Raw genomic sequence first — 17898 nt, 5'->3', positions numbered from 1 at the left:
GCATGAGGACGCCGAGTTATCTTTTTTTATTGTACAATGGATGTTTTAATTGTTCAGAACCCTGAGTTGCGTTTTAATGTATGAAAGGTGCTATATAAATAAATAAAGATTGATTGATTTACAATATCAAATGTTTAGGTAGATGATCTCTGTACATTTAAAATTCTTTCTATTTTGAACATTAGCTTCTGTTAGCTTAGCTTGAGCAGCCAGCGTGAGATTATCTGGAGCGAAGAAGCAGTTTAGGGACTTTGAACAGCTGAGCAAAGCGACAACTCGCTGACGTTTGACACAACTTGAGCGTCTCCATTGGCCCCTTGCTCTGCCCCCCAACAGCACCCCCCCCCCTCGCGGCCCCCACCACCACCAAAGCGCCCTCTTTGCATGTTGCCAAGGAAAGAAAACATGCACATGTATCAGTGTCACTGGGTGCACAAAAATTTAGTCGAGGGGGGGGGCTGACTTGTTGAGGACGTCAAAAGTTGTTTGGGCCAATGGGAAGCCTTGGTGGTGGGCAGGAAGCGACGAGGTGACACCTGACCCACAAAGACGCGTCCAGACACTTGGGAAGAACCAGCGCCTCAAAACTTGTCTGCCGGTCCAGCCTGACAAACACGCAAGAACCCCCCCGCGACCTCTCCGGCCCAACGTGGAGGATCGACGACGTACGGGTAAGTGGAGGAAACGCAAAGTGAGGCAACCGCGTCGTTGCAAAACCAATGATGACGTTACGCTACGTTAATAACATTTGTCTTGTTTACAGTATGTTATGAAATAAATAAAATAGCCCCCTATTCTACTTTAGACAACACATAATTAAATACAACACTTTAAAAAAAAAAATCTAAAGTTTTTGCCCTGTTTTTTTCGTGTGTGTGAATTCAATGGACATTGAGCTGCTCCTGCTATGCGCTCCTTGGCCGCAAGGGGGCAGCAGACATGGCTATGCAGTTGTGCCTCGAGATAGGAATTGAAATTATTCCGTAACCGCACTCAACACGTGAAATCGTCTTTCCCGCTTGGAATTGGCAGACATTCACCGGCTTAAAAAAACAAAACAGAACGTTTGCTCTCGGCGAAACTTGCTGAGACGGAAAAGCACGCGTGTACCTAATGTATTGTCCTCCCTTGTTGTTTGGCGGTTGTCAAAGCAGCGCCACCAAGTGACGTTTCACGTGAATTGACGGCGGCCGGTCGTCGAGTCTGGAGCGCGCGCGCGTCTTGAAGGAAAGAGAAAAAAAAGAGCCAAGTGCGGCAATTGGCAAAATCCCAAATGGGCTCACTCGGGTCTCAAAGCAGCGCCACGTTTGCAAACCGTCGACTTTGGGTCCACCGTCTAAAAAGCAAACTGATCGGTCAAGACAAAGTTGGACAGCTGCCCACCGACGTCAAAACCCACGCGGCTATTCTCGGCCCGATGATGACGTCACTCTTATGTTTGGCACGCGGCAGGCAGGAAGTCAACATTGGGGGGCATGCTGGACCCCGGTCGAGGGTTCGGACACGAGTGGCGGCGGCGGGTCGGACGGGCCATGCTGCTAGGAACCGCCAAACTGTTGGAGGACGCCGCACAGCCGCCGGAAACGTCCGGGCAAGCGTCCGGGGAACCTTTGCCTCTGTCCGTCGTGGCGCAGGCTGAGAGTGAGACACACGCACGCTGCGCACACACACACACACAAATTGGTGACTTAGGGACGAGCGTGACTTGTGTTGACAGGCGAAGACTTTCAGGAGTTCAGCCCGACGCACGTCCGCCATTGCGACTCGCGACTTGGCCTCCTCCACCTGTTCACGTAAGTGACGTCACGCGTTACACTTGATGCTATCGGCCCAAGCGGCGTGCAAGTCTGCCTCGCAGTCAGCAGGTTCCGGGTCCCGATCTGGAATTGCCATATAGGCATATAGGGCAGATGCCCGGTGGGCCGGCCTCTTTTGGGGCCGATGCAGTACTTATTAAATATTATTTTCCTATTTTTTACCCAAAGAGACTGGCCCACAATTTAGAGACCAGTCCGTTAATCCATTTTGAATATAGATGGCAAAGGGAAACATCATCGGCAGAACGACATGTTAGGCAGGAGTCGGGCCGGGCTGGGCCGGTGGGCCTAAGTCAAAATGCCAGGACTGATTTTTTTTTTTGTGCCAGTCCAGCCCTGCCTATTGGAGTCCAAAACTCAGTGGCAGTTCGACCACTCGATACATCATTTGTGCCCTGAAAGTGGCGGGCGACCGGTCGTCACCTGTTGTGTTTCCACGCGTACGCAGGAAAGAAGCCAAGCCAGCGATTTTCCAGGCACGAACAGAAGAAGGAGACGTGCTCACGAGTCTGCCGGTTCAGGACGGCGGAGTGATGATGTCGTGCTGTGACATCATCGCTCCGCACCTTCAGTTTAAGGACTCGCGTGACGACGGCGGCGACTCATCGCAACGCGCCCATCAACTGACTGGCGGCCGTCAGTCCCAGCCAAGCCAAAGTGAAAGTGAAAGTGATTGGTCGCCCAGTGTGGAAGCAAGGGCGTCTGGCACTTTTAGCTCCTCCTCCTCCTCCTCCCCCCTGTTGGCTCACAGAGAGTTTGGCTCCGCCCCCTTGCCTGCAGGCAATGTGGTGTCACTTGGACCTTCCCTCACACGTGTTGACATGCGCCACCTGCTGGACTGGAGTGAAAACGCGCAACTCAACCAAGGCTTCCTCTTGCACAAGGTCGGCAAAAACGAACACACACGACAACACACATACATGCAACACACGTAAACATCACACACGCACCAACATAAACACAATACACATTCAACACGTGCACACACAAAACAACAGCACTGAGCACGAGTGTTGCTGTGTGTTTGTGTTGTGTAGAAGTTGCGTCCCGTCGTGGGCCGGTACAGAGAAGGTTGCGAGTACGACGTCTTGCGCCACATCCACAGCGGCGCATACGGCGATGTCGTGTGCGTGCGTGACTGCGCAACACGCTTCACGTGTGCCGCAAAGAAGGTCAGCCGCATCAGTGTGTGTGTGTGTGTTTGTGTACGTGTCCTTCAGTTTGTGTGTTTGTGGTCTCAGGTTCCCGTGAGTCGCTTCCGACAGGAGGAAGTGACGTCGTGGAGTCTGGCGGCGTCCCCGCGGGTGGTCCATCTGTTTGGTGCCGTGAGGGAGGGTCCCAACGTCATGCTCTTCATGGACATGAAGCCAGGTAACCTTTGACCCTTGCCCCTCTTCCCCTCACCTGACTGAAGCCATTGCGCAACGCTCGCTCCTCAGCTGGCCTGGCTCAGTTGCTCGGGGCGAGCGGCGGCGGCGGCAGCGGCAGCGGCGGTGGCGGTGGGATGCCCCGAGACCTGGCCCTGCACTACCTGCATCAAACTCTGGGGGCGCTGCAACACCTCCACAGCAGGAACGTGCTGCACCTCGATGTCAAAGGTCACGACGATGACGACTCCACTTCATCATCTCACAACTTCATCCTAACATCATGTTTCCTTTTATTTTATTTTATTTTATTTTTATATTCTGCCCAATTTTTTTTGGAGGGGGGGGGGGGTTGTTTGTAACTCTTAGTTTTCTTTGCTCTGCAAAGTGTCCTTGGGTGTCTTGAAAGGTGCTAATAAATTCAATTCATTATTATTATTAATTATTATTATGTGTCTCATCGTGTGTGTGCGTGTCGCTGCAGTGGACAACGTGTTGCTGTCAGCTGACCTGACCAAATGCTTCCTGTGTGACTTCGGATTCTCTCGTGTGCTGGACGAGAGTGAGCGCAGCGCCAACGACATGATGGGTAACACGCACACACAGAAATGACTCCTTAGTGATCATGTGACTGGCGAGCCCCCGGATTGGTCGCCAGCCGATTGCCGAGCACAAATAGACAAAAAGACGAATTCCTTTCTTGCAAACGTGTGCGTGTGCAGGGGCGTGTTTCCCGGGCACGGAGAGTCACATGGCGCCCGAGGTGGCGCGTGGCGAGCGTCCGAGCGCCAAGGCGGACGTTTGGAGCGGCTGCTGCATGCTGCTGCACTTGCTGAACGGGCGACATCCGTGGATTCGGCGGTTCGCGCAGCCGCTCTGTCTGCACGTAAGACAAAATGTGACGAGATGCCCTGACATGCGGGCAAGGAGAGCCACAGTTACCGATGCAACAACAGGACAAAGGCACAAATAGAAAATGACAACACTTGCAAGGAACATGAACATACCAAACTAACTGCTAACCCGACCGCCCGACTTTTTTGATACCCAAAGCGCATTTTGAATGGACAAATCTTTATTGTCATTGCACAAGCGTACAGAGTAACAAAATTGACTTAACAGGCACAGCTTGTTCAACAAACATGAAAAACAAAGACTAGCAGAGGGCAGAGGTGGCCAATCCAGCTGCAGATAGTAAAAACCCTGCCAGCTGCTCTGGCAGAGGGAGGCAGAACGATTGAACGATTCACCACCACATCATTGCAAATTGCTAGATTGAGAAAGGAAACTTAGAAAATTCGAAAAAGGGAAATTGGATTGGTCGTCCGTATGGAGGCGAAATAAACGATTCCTTCGTTCCAAACGCGTGACCCGCCGCCTGTTTTGTTTGTCAGATCGTCACGCAGCCGGCGCCGCTGTGGGAGGTGCCGTCCGACTGCGACCGCTTCACTCTCAAAGTCTTCCGTGCCGGACTGCGCAAGGATCCCGACAGGCGGGCCTCGGCCGCGCAGCTCAGGAGGAAAACCGCCGCCGCCCTCGCAGCTGGTCTGTCTGCGTGCGTGCGTGAGAAAAAACATTTCCAGGAGCCCGCGAGGGTTTTGCTAAATTCAAATCTGATTGTGATTCTGATTCGCTGGCACGTGTGAGATCTCCAAGGCGCTTCTGCAACCTGATCGGCGGTTGCCGAAAGATGTCACATGATCACTCTGTCTTCTTCTTGGCTGCGCAGTCGGCGGCGTGAGTGGCGCCTCGTTGGAAACGGCCCGTGCCAAACTCACCGCGTCCCGGACGGCGCCCGCCATGCGCTGGGTGAGCACCTGGCGGACGGCGGCGGCCAACGAGGACCAGGACGACTCGCTGGCCTTGGAGCGGGAAGGCCGGCCCATGTCTCTGCGGGACGGGCCCGCCTGGGATTCGGACTCGGATTCGGACGTGGAGGACATTTACGTGGGGGAGGACAACGGCCAGCGCGAGGACTACGAGGGGGACTGCGAGGACGAGGAGGACGAGGACGACGAGGACGAGTCATCCACGCGATACCTCCGAGCCCTGCTGGATGTTTTCCCAGTTTTGCGGCGAGGCCAGTGGACGGGCGGCGCTCGGACCGGCTCGGACCGCGAGCCGCAAACCCTTCCAGGTGTTCAAGCAGATGAAAAGCACACATCACTAAAGCGCCCTTCGCTCTCACACGTGACCTTTGTTCCCGTAGGCGTGGCCCACACGCGGACCCCCTCGCCCGAGCCGCGAGACGACCCCCCCTCTTGCTTCAGCAGCTCGTCACAGGCCTCGCAAAAGGTGCGTGCGCACACACGTGCGTCCGCTGGATCCATTTGAATGTTTTTCCGCCTCACGCAGGACTCGGAGGGCTCGTCGGACGACGTCAGCTCGGGGGTCTTCTCCTCCAGCGGCGGTCACGCCGACACTCCGGCGTGGGCACGGGGGTCCCCCCCACGCTTGGAAGGTAACGCCACACAACAGCAGTCGACGGCGGGATGCGGTCCGAGTGTCACGTTTGGTCATGTGACCCCGTCAGGTGTGGACGTTTGGATCGAGGACGCTCGGGGGCAGCGCGTGAGGATTCGGGAACGGCGGCAGGTACGAGTCGGGCACGTGGCCGTCGGAATCAGCGAGCAGGTGACGACCACGCAATTTTTCGGTCCCCATTCACGAAGTTTTATCGTACTTTCATCGTGGACAGTATGAGGTGATTGGTGACATCACTTGCTGTTGTCCAATCAGATGTCAGCGAACGCCTTCACCTTGGAGATGCTGGACAGGAAGTTGGTGTGCTTCCGCCGGGAGATCTGCGAGTCTTGTCTGTGGCTTCGCTGCGTGGACGCGCCCGACTCGTGCCCGCGATGGACGTGGCGAGTTCGAGACGGCAAACTGGAAGTCCGCCAATGACCCGGACTGATGTTTTACTCCAGGCCGGCAGAGGGCGCCGTCTCGTTGAGCTACGGCAGGAAAGGAACAAATGCTAACTTCCTTAGCATCAAAGTCGCTGCCATAAATGTCCAAAGATGCGGATTTTAGTTTGTTTGTATTTCAAGAAGGTTAGCGAGTAGCCTAGCTTGTGACATTCAATGTGCAAACGTGATTCAGGGTGTTTGAAAAGGAACTCGCCTTTTTCAAATTGTTAAGTCAAATGCTGGACACTCATTTGAAGCATTTTGAAAGAGCAAGTGACTTTTTCGTCACCTCATAAGGTGTCAAACTGAGGGAAATGGCAACATCTTATTGATCGTGTTTGTGATGATACCTGCTTCAACTGTTGCGTAAGACAATTATTTGGAATAAATGTAAATAATGATAATAATAATTTATTCTACAAGCAGAGATGAATGCACCCGGACTTCGAACCATTAGCAGAAAGAATGAACTGTTTAAGCGGCACGTGCCCTGAAGCCATTTTGTAAACATGCACATATAATTTGGTGTTGATGCGTGAAACTGGATCCTTTTTCCAACGTTCTGGGGGAGGGGGGGTTTGCTTCTGAGGGAACTTGAGGAAGAAGGGGTGGGGGCCACTCAAAGACCACCAGGACACACACACGAGCAAAAATGTCCACATTTTGGGGGATTAATGTTTAGGCTCCCAAAATGTTCATTTGTTGAAAAAGTCATGTCGAGAGCCAAATTTATTTCTCCAAGGCTTAATCACAATTAAGAGTCTCAAAGGGCTTCCCAGGCCAGTTGACAAATATTAACGACATCCCCTCATCTCAACCCTGAGTGATGCAATGACCTTTGCCTGGTCTTCAAAAATTCTATGTCTAATCTGGGAAAGTATTTTTTCGGCTGTCGTTATTAACTAATACAAATTACTAACTAGTAATTAACCTTTGAACTGGGAGGTCCGACTTGCTAAATCGGGAAAAAAAAAAGGATCCAGACCAGCTTCAATCTGACATTACTCGACAAAGACCGCGAATGGCAAACCTGTTACACGATTGATCGCTTTTGTTTATTATTACATTAGTTATTTCAAATATTTAACTTCACGGAACACAGCGTCATTTCATTTGTATTGACTGTGTGAACCAGAACAACAATCAATCGTAATTAATTAGCCATCTTTGTTGTTTATGTTGGCCTCCAACGGTTTGAGACCGGAATGGGACGCTCCGAGTGACGCAAATCCGACTTTGTTCTCACTTCCCTTGAATGTAGCCTTGTACCCTTCAAATAATCGCTCCGTGCTATTCCTCTACCGAGAGTAAACGAATATTTGTAATTTTGTACTTTTTACATCTCAGTGTTTGTACTTTTACTCAGGAATTGAATGACTTATTTTTTTAACACAAGTATTTCAGTCATCAAAATCGTGAGTCTGAGAACGTTTCTTGTGTGCGCTTCCGCGACATTTTGTGCAACGTTCAAGACAACGTCCTGGCGGGCGCGCTGCGATTGGACGGCGGTGTCGAGGAGGCGGGACCGGAGGGACTCTACGCGCTCTGCGATTGGCTCCCATCCGATAGTAAGACGCACTGGAGCGCCGGCGTATACCCGGTTGCGCAAGACGCCATTTTGGAGTAACGGCCAATCTAACGGAAAAGAACCGAAAGCTCCGCAAGCGAGCCATTGACAAGGTAAATCGGCACCCGAAACACCCCCGGCGGCTCCGCGACGCTCCTCCGCCGCCGCCGCCAGACGACATGTCGACGCATCCGAACGCCGCGTTTTAATTGAGGGTTTGGCGTGAGGTGACGCTCGCCTGTGCTGTGACGCGGCATTTAGCGGTTAGGCTAGGCTAACACTTTCTCAACCGGCCATTCGAAAATATTCGTCTTGAAAGCTTTTCTTTTTCTTTTTCTCGTTATCACTTCGCTTCGTCCAGTGGTGCTGTGATTAAATGTCCCTACCCGATGCATCAATCGCCATCAAACAGCACCGCGTTTGGTAAACGTGATTTATTTTTCATGATGACGCCAGTTATGGGGCAGCTAATGCTAACAGCTAACGTATCCGCCCTGAGGGAAGCTAATGCGGCTAGCGCCCAACAATTTCATCTTTAAAAAATTAAAAATAAATCTTAAAAGGACACAAATGACCCACAGTTATATGTCTTTCCCCTCCTGCTGTAATAAAATGTAGAAAATGCGAGGCAGCATTTGAGGCTCCGTCTGTGCTTTGCGCTGCCCGTGAGGCGTTTGGTGACGTTCAAGGGTCGATTGTGGGCTAGCGGGCCGCTTAAACGATTCGTCAGCGTGGACGGACGTCAACGACGAACGTCACGCTTGAACAGCCGGCGGGCCGGCAAATGCGTGACGCCAATCAGTTGTAAGGTTTTTGTTTGGAGCTGACAGGTAAACAATGTCGGCGCGTGGGCCAAATGTCAAAGATTCGCACGAGAGCAGCAGGACTACCGGATACCGATGATCAGTAGTCGAGGACGTCGATAATTCATCCACTCATCATCATTCACTCATTCCTTAATCGCGATCGTCACGAAAGTGGACATTTTAGGGAACTAAGTCCACAAGTTGAAGGGGCTAATTCAGCCAGACTCCCAAACACATTTGGTCACAAAGTCACCTTTGGCCAATGTTATGTTGTTTCTTAAAATAATTCAAGAAAGATAACGGCACAAGTTTACAAAATAACGTAGCGTGTGTGTGTAGTGTGATGAAGTTTGGCACTCAAACATGTAGAAAAAAAGAACAAACGCGCTATTAAAAAAAAGAATACAGGAAAGAATAAATATAACACAGTTTAGAGGCATTTGTTGTTTGTGAAATTAGCCTTGGAAGCGATGGAAAAGATGAGCCATCATGGCAGTTCTGAGTCACATCTCAAGGGACCTGGCCAAAAGCCGTCAAGCCCTTTTCACACTGCACTTGCTCAGTATTAAAAAGTCACAGAAACACGAGTGAGCATTTTCCCGCGTGCCAATATTTGGAAGTGCTGACGTCGAAGCCTACCGGGGCGTAAAAACGGAGAGTTTGCAGCCTGCCAGTGAGACAGCACCTCCACAAGATGTCTTCCGTTGTTGCAAAAGTAAGCTCAATTGTACGGAGGAGGAGGACGCGCAGCAGAGAAAAACTTGAATCGTTTATTCATGCCGTTACTCGTACATAAGTCGGCAAAAATAACAGTAAATCTTGCCGACACTGGTTGAAACTAGGACGCAGCCGTTCCGTCGCCACCACGAAGAATTTGTCTTGCTTCCGACTGCTGAATTTAAAAAGTGGAGATTATAAGTGTCAAACGATGAATGAATTCCATTTCCTGTCTGTCATGTGGGTCGGTCCGCTAACCTGATGATTTCCTTCTGGTCCTCCCTGCAGCGCCGTCGCCATGGGGAATATGTTTGCGAACGCCTTAAAGAGCCTGTTTGGCAAGAAGGAGATGCGGATCCTAATGGTGGGCTTGGACGCCGCCGGGAAGACCACCATCCTTTACAAGCTCAAGCTCGGAGAAATTGTCACCACCATTCCCACCATCGGTACGTCACCACACCAAGGAAACGCTTGTATTGTCGAGAGTCCGACTCTCCATTTAGATAAAAAAAAAAAAAAAAAGTTGTCAAATGACTCCTTTGAATTAGATTGAGCAGAAATTGAGTCAGGTAGTCAAACGTGTTCATCGAAAATGATGCAAAATTTATTTTATGTTAGACACTGTAACGTCCCAAATAATTCAATTCCGATGCATTGCAGAGAAACATTAAGCAACATTCACTGCAAATTGTATGAAAGAGCTCAATACAACTGGACTGGACTTGACAAGTGGATTACAAAAAAGAAAAAAGTTGAAGCCACTTGGCACACATTGAATGGTGAGTCTTTGGCGTAACAGCAGGGGGCGCCCTCGTGCCACATGTTGCCCTCACGCCAAAGATTCTCCTCAAACGTTTTGTGTTGTTCATGAGCTTCATTTGCGACGAGCGACTGGAAATGTTTGGACGCGCGTCACATTTTGGTGTTGACTGCAGGTTTCAACGTGGAGACGGTAGAATACAAGAACATCAGCTTCACCGTGTGGGACGTGGGTGGCCAGGACAAAATCCGCCCGCTGTGGCGCCACTACTTCCAGAACACCCAAGGTCAGGTTGCCGTGTGCGCTGACGTGAGTGCGCTTGCGTGTGCTAACGTGCGTGCGCGTGCGTGTGCTAACGTGCGCAGGCCTGATCTTCGTGGTGGACAGTAACGACCGGGAACGCGTCAACGAGGCTCGCGAGGAGCTGGCCCGGATGCTGTCGGAGGACGAGCTGCGAGACGCCGTCCTGCTGGTATTCGCCAATAAACAGGTACGACCACAACAACACACACGCGTCATTTGGCCACTTGATGGCAACTAATAATAGCATCAGGACATGATTTCAAATTGGCCAAATATTCATTTTTTGTCCAGAAAATATGAAATCAATTTTGCATAATACAAATTGATGAGGGTTCACTTGTGGAATGAATGGCAAAGTTTGCAAATGTCTTCAAAAATAATCCATCTGCTTTCATGGAGGAGGAAACAAATCCAAATATTTCCAATGAGAATCTGAAAGACGTTTGGACATTTTCATGTTAAACGAGATCACGAAACCCGTCGACCAGTTCAAAAAATGTTGATTATTGTTTTCCAAAGTAAAAGCAATTGTTTTATTTTAGATCAAAAATAATAATTGGAGAATAAATGCTGTTGAGGATCTGAAATTCAGAGCATTGGGACAATTACTAAATTCAAAAGGATTATTGATTAACTTGATAGATTAGTTGTCAATTAATCATTGCACCTGTAGTTTTGATCAATATTGTCACTGAGCTGATCATTGACAATCTTTGCAATGTTATGACGACATGTTTGGGGAGCAAACAAAAGCTGCTCGTGTCCTTCTGTCTGTGGAGTGACGCTTGGCGCCGTCTGTCCGCCTGCAGGACCTGCCGAACGCCATGAACGCGGCGGAGATCACGGACAAGCTGGGCCTGCACTCCTTGCGCCAGCGCAGCTGGTACATCCAGGCCACGTGCGCCACCAGCGGCGACGGCCTCTACGAGGGTCTCGACTGGCTCTCCAACCAGCTCAAGAACCAGAAATGAGCCTTCTTCTTTCTCTTCCTCCTCTTTCTTTCTTCTCTTTCCGCTCACCGCGCCGGCGCCCCGCCCGTCCCGACCCCGCCCACCCTCGATCGGCCTGAGCCCCTCCCCAGGCCGGCCGCTCCCCCCTCCCCTTTCATTTTGGGGGTCCTCTGTGGGCTGGGATGGGAAACAACGTTGCGACCCCCCCACCCAGAGGGAGCATGATTTTCAACGGCCCACCCCCTTCACTGTATTAAGCGCCTGATTGCTAGATGTCATTTCAGTCCTGTAAGAAGCATTTAACCTGTATCAGGTCAGAGTTCACGAACCCCCCTTCCCACCTCCCCCTGCTGTCAATCATGAAAATCATGCTGTCTCTGGAATCATAACCCCCCCCCCCCCCCCCCCCCCTAGCACAAGGCGCGTTTGTGGAGGAGTCAACAAGACTGTGACGAGCTTCATTGTCAAAACATTTCAGACAAACTTTTGTTTCTTTTTCTTCTTCTTGTTCTTCCTGTCGATTGATTGATTGATTGATTTGATTTGTACTAGTGACTGCGCAACCAACCAAAAGCGTCTAACAAACCGCCACCAAACAAAACAGGAAGCTTTCAAGTCGCCGGCCGGCGGTCGCCGTTTGGTGCCAATGAAGGATTTGGGCACCCGACGAGACGGCCGCTACGGACGGGCACCAGGTGTGCGGGCGGGGGCGGAGTCACAGGGGCCGCACGCGCGGTCCCTCGCCCGCCCGCCGCACTGATTGTAAATGTGTAAAACTGTTTGTGTGGGCTTTCCTTAACACAGAAAAAGAACATCAAAACATGATTTGATCCAAAAAAAAGAAAAAGAAAGAAACGCGCATGACGTCATCACGCACCGCAAACGCCGTTCCAACAGGTTGTGTACCAAATCGGGCCGCCAGGTGGCGCCAATGATTGGAAAAGTTCATTTGGACCACCACAGTCTGCGTTTTCATTTGGTTTGGATCACTTTTCATCCGAATAAATGTTTATTTGTACAACACACAAGTGCTTTCACTTCATTTCACATCACATGACTGACTTGACTCACTTTGCATTAGAAATTAAATAGTCGATTATATGATTAGAACATTTTAATGACATTATTTGTTATAATAAATGCTTCTTTGTGCAGCTAAGGCCTTTTTTATGTACATTTATACCATTTTTATTTATTTTTCATCCTCTGTACAATTTTAGTAAGTTTCACAAGTTGCTACAATTTTCATGATTAGAAATATGGACTACAATTCCTACTAATTTTCAATAAAGAGTTTGAATACTTTATTCAAACAATCGACAGGTCAGAAAATCATGCACGAGAGCTTACGTTTTTCTTAATCATAATTAACATTCATTGCTTTGCCAGTCATTTGTAATCAATTGTAAGTTTGTCACTTGCATCGATCACTTGAAGACACTATTAGTAAATAACTGATTCCTTTTAATTATTTTTTTATAGTATAAATGGATGGCTGGAATTTGTAATTATTTTGATTCAAATATTTATTTGGACAACCATTATTTTGTATTGGGTTGAAAGTTAATTTAAGTTGTTTTGACTTTCAATCGGTCGTCGTTTACTCGTTTTTTGTTTTCGAGGGTCGGCAGCTGCCACGTCACGTGCTCACCTGCCTGCGTGTGGCTCCTCCCCCCGCAGCCGACCCGCCAAAGGTGACGTCAACGTCGCCATGATGACTGACAGCTGAGCGGCGGCGAGTCGCGTGCGTGCGAGCCGCCCGACCGACGTTCTTTTGCGAGCGAAAGGACAGGTCGCCGCACACCAAACGGAGACAGACGCCACTTGACTCGCGCGGGTATTTTTGTTTGTTTGCGTGTAGTTTGTCTCGTCGAGCGTCTGCCGTGTTGTGTTTATTGCGCGCTCACAGGTGGCGTTTACCGCTGCGCGGTGACGTCACGTGGAAAGCCGCGAGAAGTGAGTGGTCGCCGGCCGCTCGCAAGCGTGCGAGGACTTTGGTCTTTTTCAGGATGTCCCAAAAGAAAAGTTTGGACAAGGACGACGTCACACGGCCGGAAGTGCGCCGCTCCCAGCCAATCAGCATCGCCTGCGCCAGCTGGACGTCCGGCAACAGCAGGTGCGTCATGACGTCACGGACCCTTGATTGGGTGGCACGTGATGACCACTCCTTTGTGAAAATCACTATTTTTATAAAAAAAGAAAAGAAAAAAGAATGCTGCTAAACATTCATGATGCATTTTGTACAAGAAATGGGGAAGAAAATTCTGCATATGCCATAAAATATTAATAAAATATGCAATACTACTGGGGGGGATTGAGTCTGCGGGACTGTCGTTTGAAGTTGTAATATCACAAGTGACCACTAGAAGGCAGACATGGCTTAGTTGTGCTAACATTAGCTCTTCTCAAACGTGAGTTTGCCTGATTGTTTTTCTTTTCTTTTATTTGGTATGACATGCAGGACAAACAGTGTAGCTCAATAATAATAATAATAATCATGATAATAATAAGTCCCCTGACAGTGAGCAGCGACCATTCCTTATTTGCGGCATCTTTTCATGCTTTCGCTTTGAGTGGCTAGCAGTCTGTTGCTTGTTGGTTTTTGGAGTTGTGGCGACCTTTCCCATGGCGCACGTTGCCGTTTGTCTTGCAGGAGCGAGCGGTTGTCGTCGTCAGCTCCGCCCGTCCCCGACCCCTTCCCGGAGTTGTGCGGCACCCCCTGCTCTCCCGTCGCCATGGCGACGCTCTCGCCACCGTCTGCTGACAAACATGTGAGTCGTTTGCTTGTTGTTGTTTGTCTGATGTGCGACCAATCCTCATTGATGATTGGCAACGGTTTTGCACAAACAAACATTCACGCACGCACGCACGCACGCACGCACTCATCCAACCGGTCGGCGTTGGGCACGTGACTGGCTGCCTGAAATTCCTGGTCGGGCCGGTTTGCCGCTCCTTTCTCCGGTCGCCGTCTTTGTATTGGCTGACATTGGCCCCGCCTTCTTTCTCACCAGCTAAACAAAATGGCCGCAATGGTGCCTTAAGATCACGTGAGTGGAAGACGAGCGGCAAATTGGAGGAGACCATTTTGTCCAATCCGCACTCAGCAGGAATGACGTGTGACCTTTTTGTTTGTGTGTTTTTGTTGTGCGTCAGCTGCTGAAAGTTTTCGGCGAGGACGATCACGGGCGCTCGCTTCACGTGAAGGACGGCGTCACGGCGCTGGACGTCTGCCGCATGCTGGCCACGACGGCGCGCTGCAGCGAGCCGGAGAACTGGACCCTCATGGAGGTCCATCCTGCGCTCGGCCTGGGTAAGCCCCGCCCACCCTCGCGCGTACGAGCGCACCAATGAGCCGACGTGTCTCGCCAGAGAGGTGCCTGGAGGACCACGAGGCGGCGCTGGAGGTTCAGGCCGGCTGGGCCGTCAAGGCCGACGCGCGGCTCGTCTTTTGCAAGAATTACGCCAAGTACGAGTTCTTCCGGAAACCGGCGGTACGGACCACCTCGCCGCTTCATCATCGTCACCGCATCTTCACCACGTAGCATGACATCAGCGCCATTATGACATCATCATGATGAAGTCATGGTGCTCAGCTGAGCGATTGACAGGTCAGGTCAGGTGACCCTTTGTGTTCTCTCAGCTTTTCTTTCCAGACGCCATGATCTCCGACAGCGCCGACGGCGGCAAGCGGATGACATCGCAACAGCTCGTGCAGGTCACAACACGCGCACACACACGCGCGCGCACACACACACACCTGGTGTGTGTGTGAGGTTTTCTTTGGCGGCCCCCGCAGGACCTGGTCCAGTCGGGCTCGTGTCCGGAGGTTCAAGGCTTCCTGCACGTGAAGGATTCGCCACGCAAGTCGTGGAAGCGCGCGTACTTCTTCCTGCGCCGTTCGGGTCTTTATTGCTCGTCCAAGGGCGTGTCCAAGGAACCGCGACATCTGCACTGCGTGGCCGACCTGCGCGACCTTCACGCCTACAACGTCGTCAACGCGCAAAAACTTTACGCCGCGCCGCACCACTTTTGCTTCGCCGTCACGGTCGGTCACCTTCAACATGGACGCACGTCAACGCCGTTTCAAAACGCCACAAGGCTTCATCTGTGTGTGTGTGCGTGTGCGTGTGCGTGTGTGCAGCCTTCAGGAAGTCCGGTCCGCCTTCACCACGTGAAGATGTTTTGCTCTGACAGCGAGCAGAGCCGAACGTGCTGGACGTCGGCCTTCCGATTGTTTAAGGTTGGTCGCGGATGCTTTTGACTGATGGGCGAGTACCCAAGCCAAGTATCGGTATCGACATCGACTCAATTTTTTTCTTTTTATTTAAATAAACTGTTTATTTGCTGTAAGACATACAGTCGATCACAAAAAAAGTCAAACACATATAATTGTAAATTACATACATAAAAGAAAAAGAAAATAAATAAAACACTAATAATTAAATGACATTTCAGACAAGAAATGACATAATGAGGGGATTTCTTTAAAATATGATATGATTTGTACTTTAGTTTTAAAAACTTAATTAAAATGACAAATTTGTTTCCAAAATTTTGAAAAACGGGGTTAGATTTTTGAAACTTTTTTCAAAATTTGCCATACATGAAATTGAGCTTGCGTCAAGAATAGAGTATGTACTCGCAATGGTAGCTGCCCTCTTGTGGCTGGTTTACAATACTACAAGGAGAACATTTCCATTCATTTATGGAAGAATAATATATTTAGATTCTTTCTTTCAAATGATCTGTCGTTGTTTTTGGGGTAATTTTATGTACTACTGGTCTTGGTATTTGGTATCAGTATTGATGACTACTTAATACTTGTGTGAAAAAAGTGCAATGGAACTTCCCTCCTTTTGGCCAATCAGCTCTCAGCATGGATGACATGTGACCCGTTTTGTGCGTTTGTCAGTATGGGAAGCAGCTCCAGTGCAACTTCCAACGGTCCAATTGGAACCGGCAGAGTTTGGATGCAACCAACCTGACGGACGGCAAAGTGAGCGCACACGCACGTGCACGCGCGCGCTGCGCGCGCACGCACACACTGATGGGGACTTTTTGTGCGTGCGTGCAGGCCAAGTCGGAGGCCAGCCTGGTGGCCATGGACTTTTCCGGAAGTTCGGGCGGTCGAGTCATGGAGGACCCGAGCGAAGCCGAGTGGGAGGAGGGGCGAGCGTGGAGGGTGAGGAGGGGGCGTGGCCTATCCCTAGCGCTGTCTTCAAACAACCTGTTTTCTTTTGTTTTGTTGTCGTCAGCGTCGGGAAGTTCTTCGTTGCAGCCTGCCCAACTTGAGCTCGTCCTCGCGACCGGCCCGTAAGTTGCCGTCACCGCCGTCCGTCCGGGTGCCGGCGATTTTTGCGTCTGACTTTGTCCTTGTGGCCGGCAGCAGCGCTGCACGCCGGCCAGCCGTGGTTCCACGGCGCCGTGTCCCGCATGCGAGCGCACAGGCTGATGGAGAGGCAGGGCCTCGTCGACGGGTGAGCCGCCAGGTCGCCACGGCAACCGCATCGCCGTGCCCTACTTAACGCTGTGTGCGTGCGTGCGTGCGTGCGCGCAGGACGTTCCTGATCCGCACGAGTCAGCAGCACGGCGAGTGCTTCGTGTTGTCGTTGTGCTTCCAGATGAAGACCAAACACTTCCTGGTCATCCCTGTGAGCGCATCGCACGTGCGTGTGTGTGTGTGTGTTTGCATGTGTGCGCGCGCGTGCGTGTTGACGGCGCGTGTGTTTCCAGTGCGAGGACGGCGGTCGCGCTTACGTGACGATGGACGACGGCGCCACGCTCTTCTCGGACCTGCTGCAGCTGGTGGACTTCCATCAGATCAACAAGGGCATCCTGCCCGTCTGCCTCAAGCACCCGTGCGTGTGCGTGACCCTATGACCTCTGACCTTGCCGCCACGCCTACTTTTAGGCCCCGCCCACCCTTGCATCAATACGTGGACGAACGCACGGACGGACACACGTGCGATCCCGTCATGCGAGTGGACCTCCTGCAGGGTCACGTGACCAATGGAAATCCAGGAAAGTAGTAGTACACGCGATGACGTCATACACGGACTTCAAGTTCTCCCACATCCTGTTGATGTTTTTGCACTTTTGTAAATGGAAGCGTACACATTTTTCATATTTAACTAAATAAATAAAATATTTGTTACCGCAACTTCATTTCCTGCCTCTGCTCAACAATAGCAAACGTCTTCATATGTTAACGAGCCGTACAAATGATATTTTGACAATCAGGATCTTTGGGGCCGATCACGATTGCCAAATTCAATTACTATCAATTTTCTATTCTTGTCATGTGTGCTTTCTCGTTCCTGATTGTGAACAAGATACGACTGCCGCCATCTGTACAAGTATCGACCCGATGCCGATATCCGGTATCGATACTTGCCCGTTCACATCATATGGACTGAAGATGATAATGAATGGATGGCTGGGAGACGCTATGGCGAGTTGACACGCATGATATATATCCATTGCAACGTGTGTGCGTGTGCGTGTGGTTGGTGTGCAAGGCCAACAGGAAGTGACTTTTGGATTGGCTGGATGGAATCTTCCCCTTTCACCATGCGTCCATGACCTCTGACCCCGCACCACTGGACGAGGACGCCACAATATCTGTGATGTCACTGGCAATCGCCGACGCCGCCATGATGACATCACAGACGTAAGAAATCTGACGCCCGCGCGCGCACACAC

General features: G+C 50.7%; 3 protein-coding genes across 8 annotated transcripts; all 3 read left to right on the top strand.

Moving 5' to 3' along the window:
* The first annotated feature begins 544 nt into the window (after nt 1-544).
* On the top strand, nt 545-6622 carry map3k14b (mitogen-activated protein kinase kinase kinase 14b). Its single transcript, XM_086063974.1, has 15 exons — nt 545-671; nt 1453-1641; nt 1718-1793; nt 2266-2701; nt 2855-2989; nt 3059-3188; nt 3257-3415; nt 3669-3773; nt 3907-4070; nt 4579-4729; nt 4914-5321; nt 5394-5479; nt 5540-5645; nt 5718-5818; nt 5924-6622. The coding sequence occupies exons 2-15, from the start codon at nt 1476-1478 to the stop codon at nt 6086-6088; spliced, it is 2388 nt and encodes a 795-aa protein (XP_085920100.1). The 5' UTR covers nt 545-671; nt 1453-1475; the 3' UTR covers nt 6089-6622.
* A 983-nt stretch (nt 6623-7605) lies between these two features.
* LOC147156268 (ADP-ribosylation factor 1-like) lies at nt 7606-12224 on the top strand. The gene is made up of 5 exons (XM_086063975.1): nt 7606-7773; nt 9472-9629; nt 10119-10229; nt 10309-10433; nt 11056-12224. The coding sequence occupies exons 2-5, from the start codon at nt 9482-9484 to the stop codon at nt 11215-11217; spliced, it is 546 nt and encodes a 181-aa protein (XP_085920101.1). The 5' UTR covers nt 7606-7773; nt 9472-9481; the 3' UTR covers nt 11218-12224.
* Nucleotides 12225-12741: 517 nt separating this feature from the next.
* Nucleotides 12742-17361, top strand: grb7 (growth factor receptor bound protein 7). Of its 6 annotated transcripts, none has more exons than XM_086064376.1 (13): nt 12744-13312; nt 13850-13967; nt 14350-14506; nt 14566-14687; nt 14837-14911; nt 14993-15241; nt 15338-15436; nt 16109-16192; nt 16271-16378; nt 16452-16509; nt 16583-16673; nt 16754-16862; nt 16930-17237. In XM_086064376.1, the coding sequence occupies exons 1-13, from the start codon at nt 13206-13208 to the stop codon at nt 17074-17076; spliced, it is 1524 nt and encodes a 507-aa protein (XP_085920502.1). In that variant the 5' UTR covers nt 12744-13205; the 3' UTR covers nt 17077-17237. The 6 variants fall into 6 exon arrangements, with proteins under 6 accessions (XP_085920501.1, XP_085920500.1, XP_085920502.1 ...); XM_086064378.1 differs by having other exon boundaries at nt 12745-13312; nt 16586-16673; nt 16754-16847; XM_086064377.1 differs by having other exon boundaries at nt 12745-13312; nt 16754-16847.
* Nucleotides 17362-17898: the final 537 nt, after the last annotated feature.

Source organism: Leptonotus elevatus, chromosome 20, assembly GCF_054856555.1.
Source record: "Leptonotus elevatus isolate MCC_2025b chromosome 20, RoL_Lele_1.0, whole genome shotgun sequence".
Classification (NCBI taxonomy): Eukaryota; Metazoa; Chordata; class Actinopteri; order Syngnathiformes; family Syngnathidae; genus Leptonotus; species Leptonotus elevatus.
This window is presented reverse-complemented; position numbering and strand designations above follow the sequence as displayed.

Coding starts and splice junctions, on each gene's coding strand:
- map3k14b (XM_086063974.1), top strand. CDS start 1,476: ATGCTGGACCCCGGTCGAGGGTTCGGACACGAGTGGCGGCGGCGGGTC. Junction 1,794..2,265: donor GGCCTCCTCCACCTGTTCAC/GTAAGTGACGTC, acceptor ACGCGTACGCAG/GAAAGAAGCCAAGCCAGCGA. Junction 5,322..5,393: donor CGAGCCGCAAACCCTTCCAG/GTGTTCAAGCAG, acceptor TTGTTCCCGTAG/GCGTGGCCCACACGCGGACC.
- grb7 (XM_086064374.1), top strand. CDS start 13,206: ATGTCCCAAAAGAAAAGTTTGGACAAGGACGACGTCACACGGCCGGAA. Junction 14,507..14,565: donor CCATCCTGCGCTCGGCCTGG/GTAAGCCCCGCC, acceptor GTGTCTCGCCAG/AGAGGTGCCTGGAGGACCAC. Junction 14,912..14,992: donor CATCGCAACAGCTCGTGCAG/GTCACAACACGC, acceptor CGGCCCCCGCAG/GACCTGGTCCAGTCGGGCTC.
- LOC147156268 (XM_086063975.1), top strand. CDS start 9,482: ATGGGGAATATGTTTGCGAACGCCTTAAAGAGCCTGTTTGGCAAGAAG. Junction 10,230..10,308: donor CTACTTCCAGAACACCCAAG/GTCAGGTTGCCG, acceptor TAACGTGCGCAG/GCCTGATCTTCGTGGTGGAC. Junction 10,434..11,055: donor TGGTATTCGCCAATAAACAG/GTACGACCACAA, acceptor GTCCGCCTGCAG/GACCTGCCGAACGCCATGAA.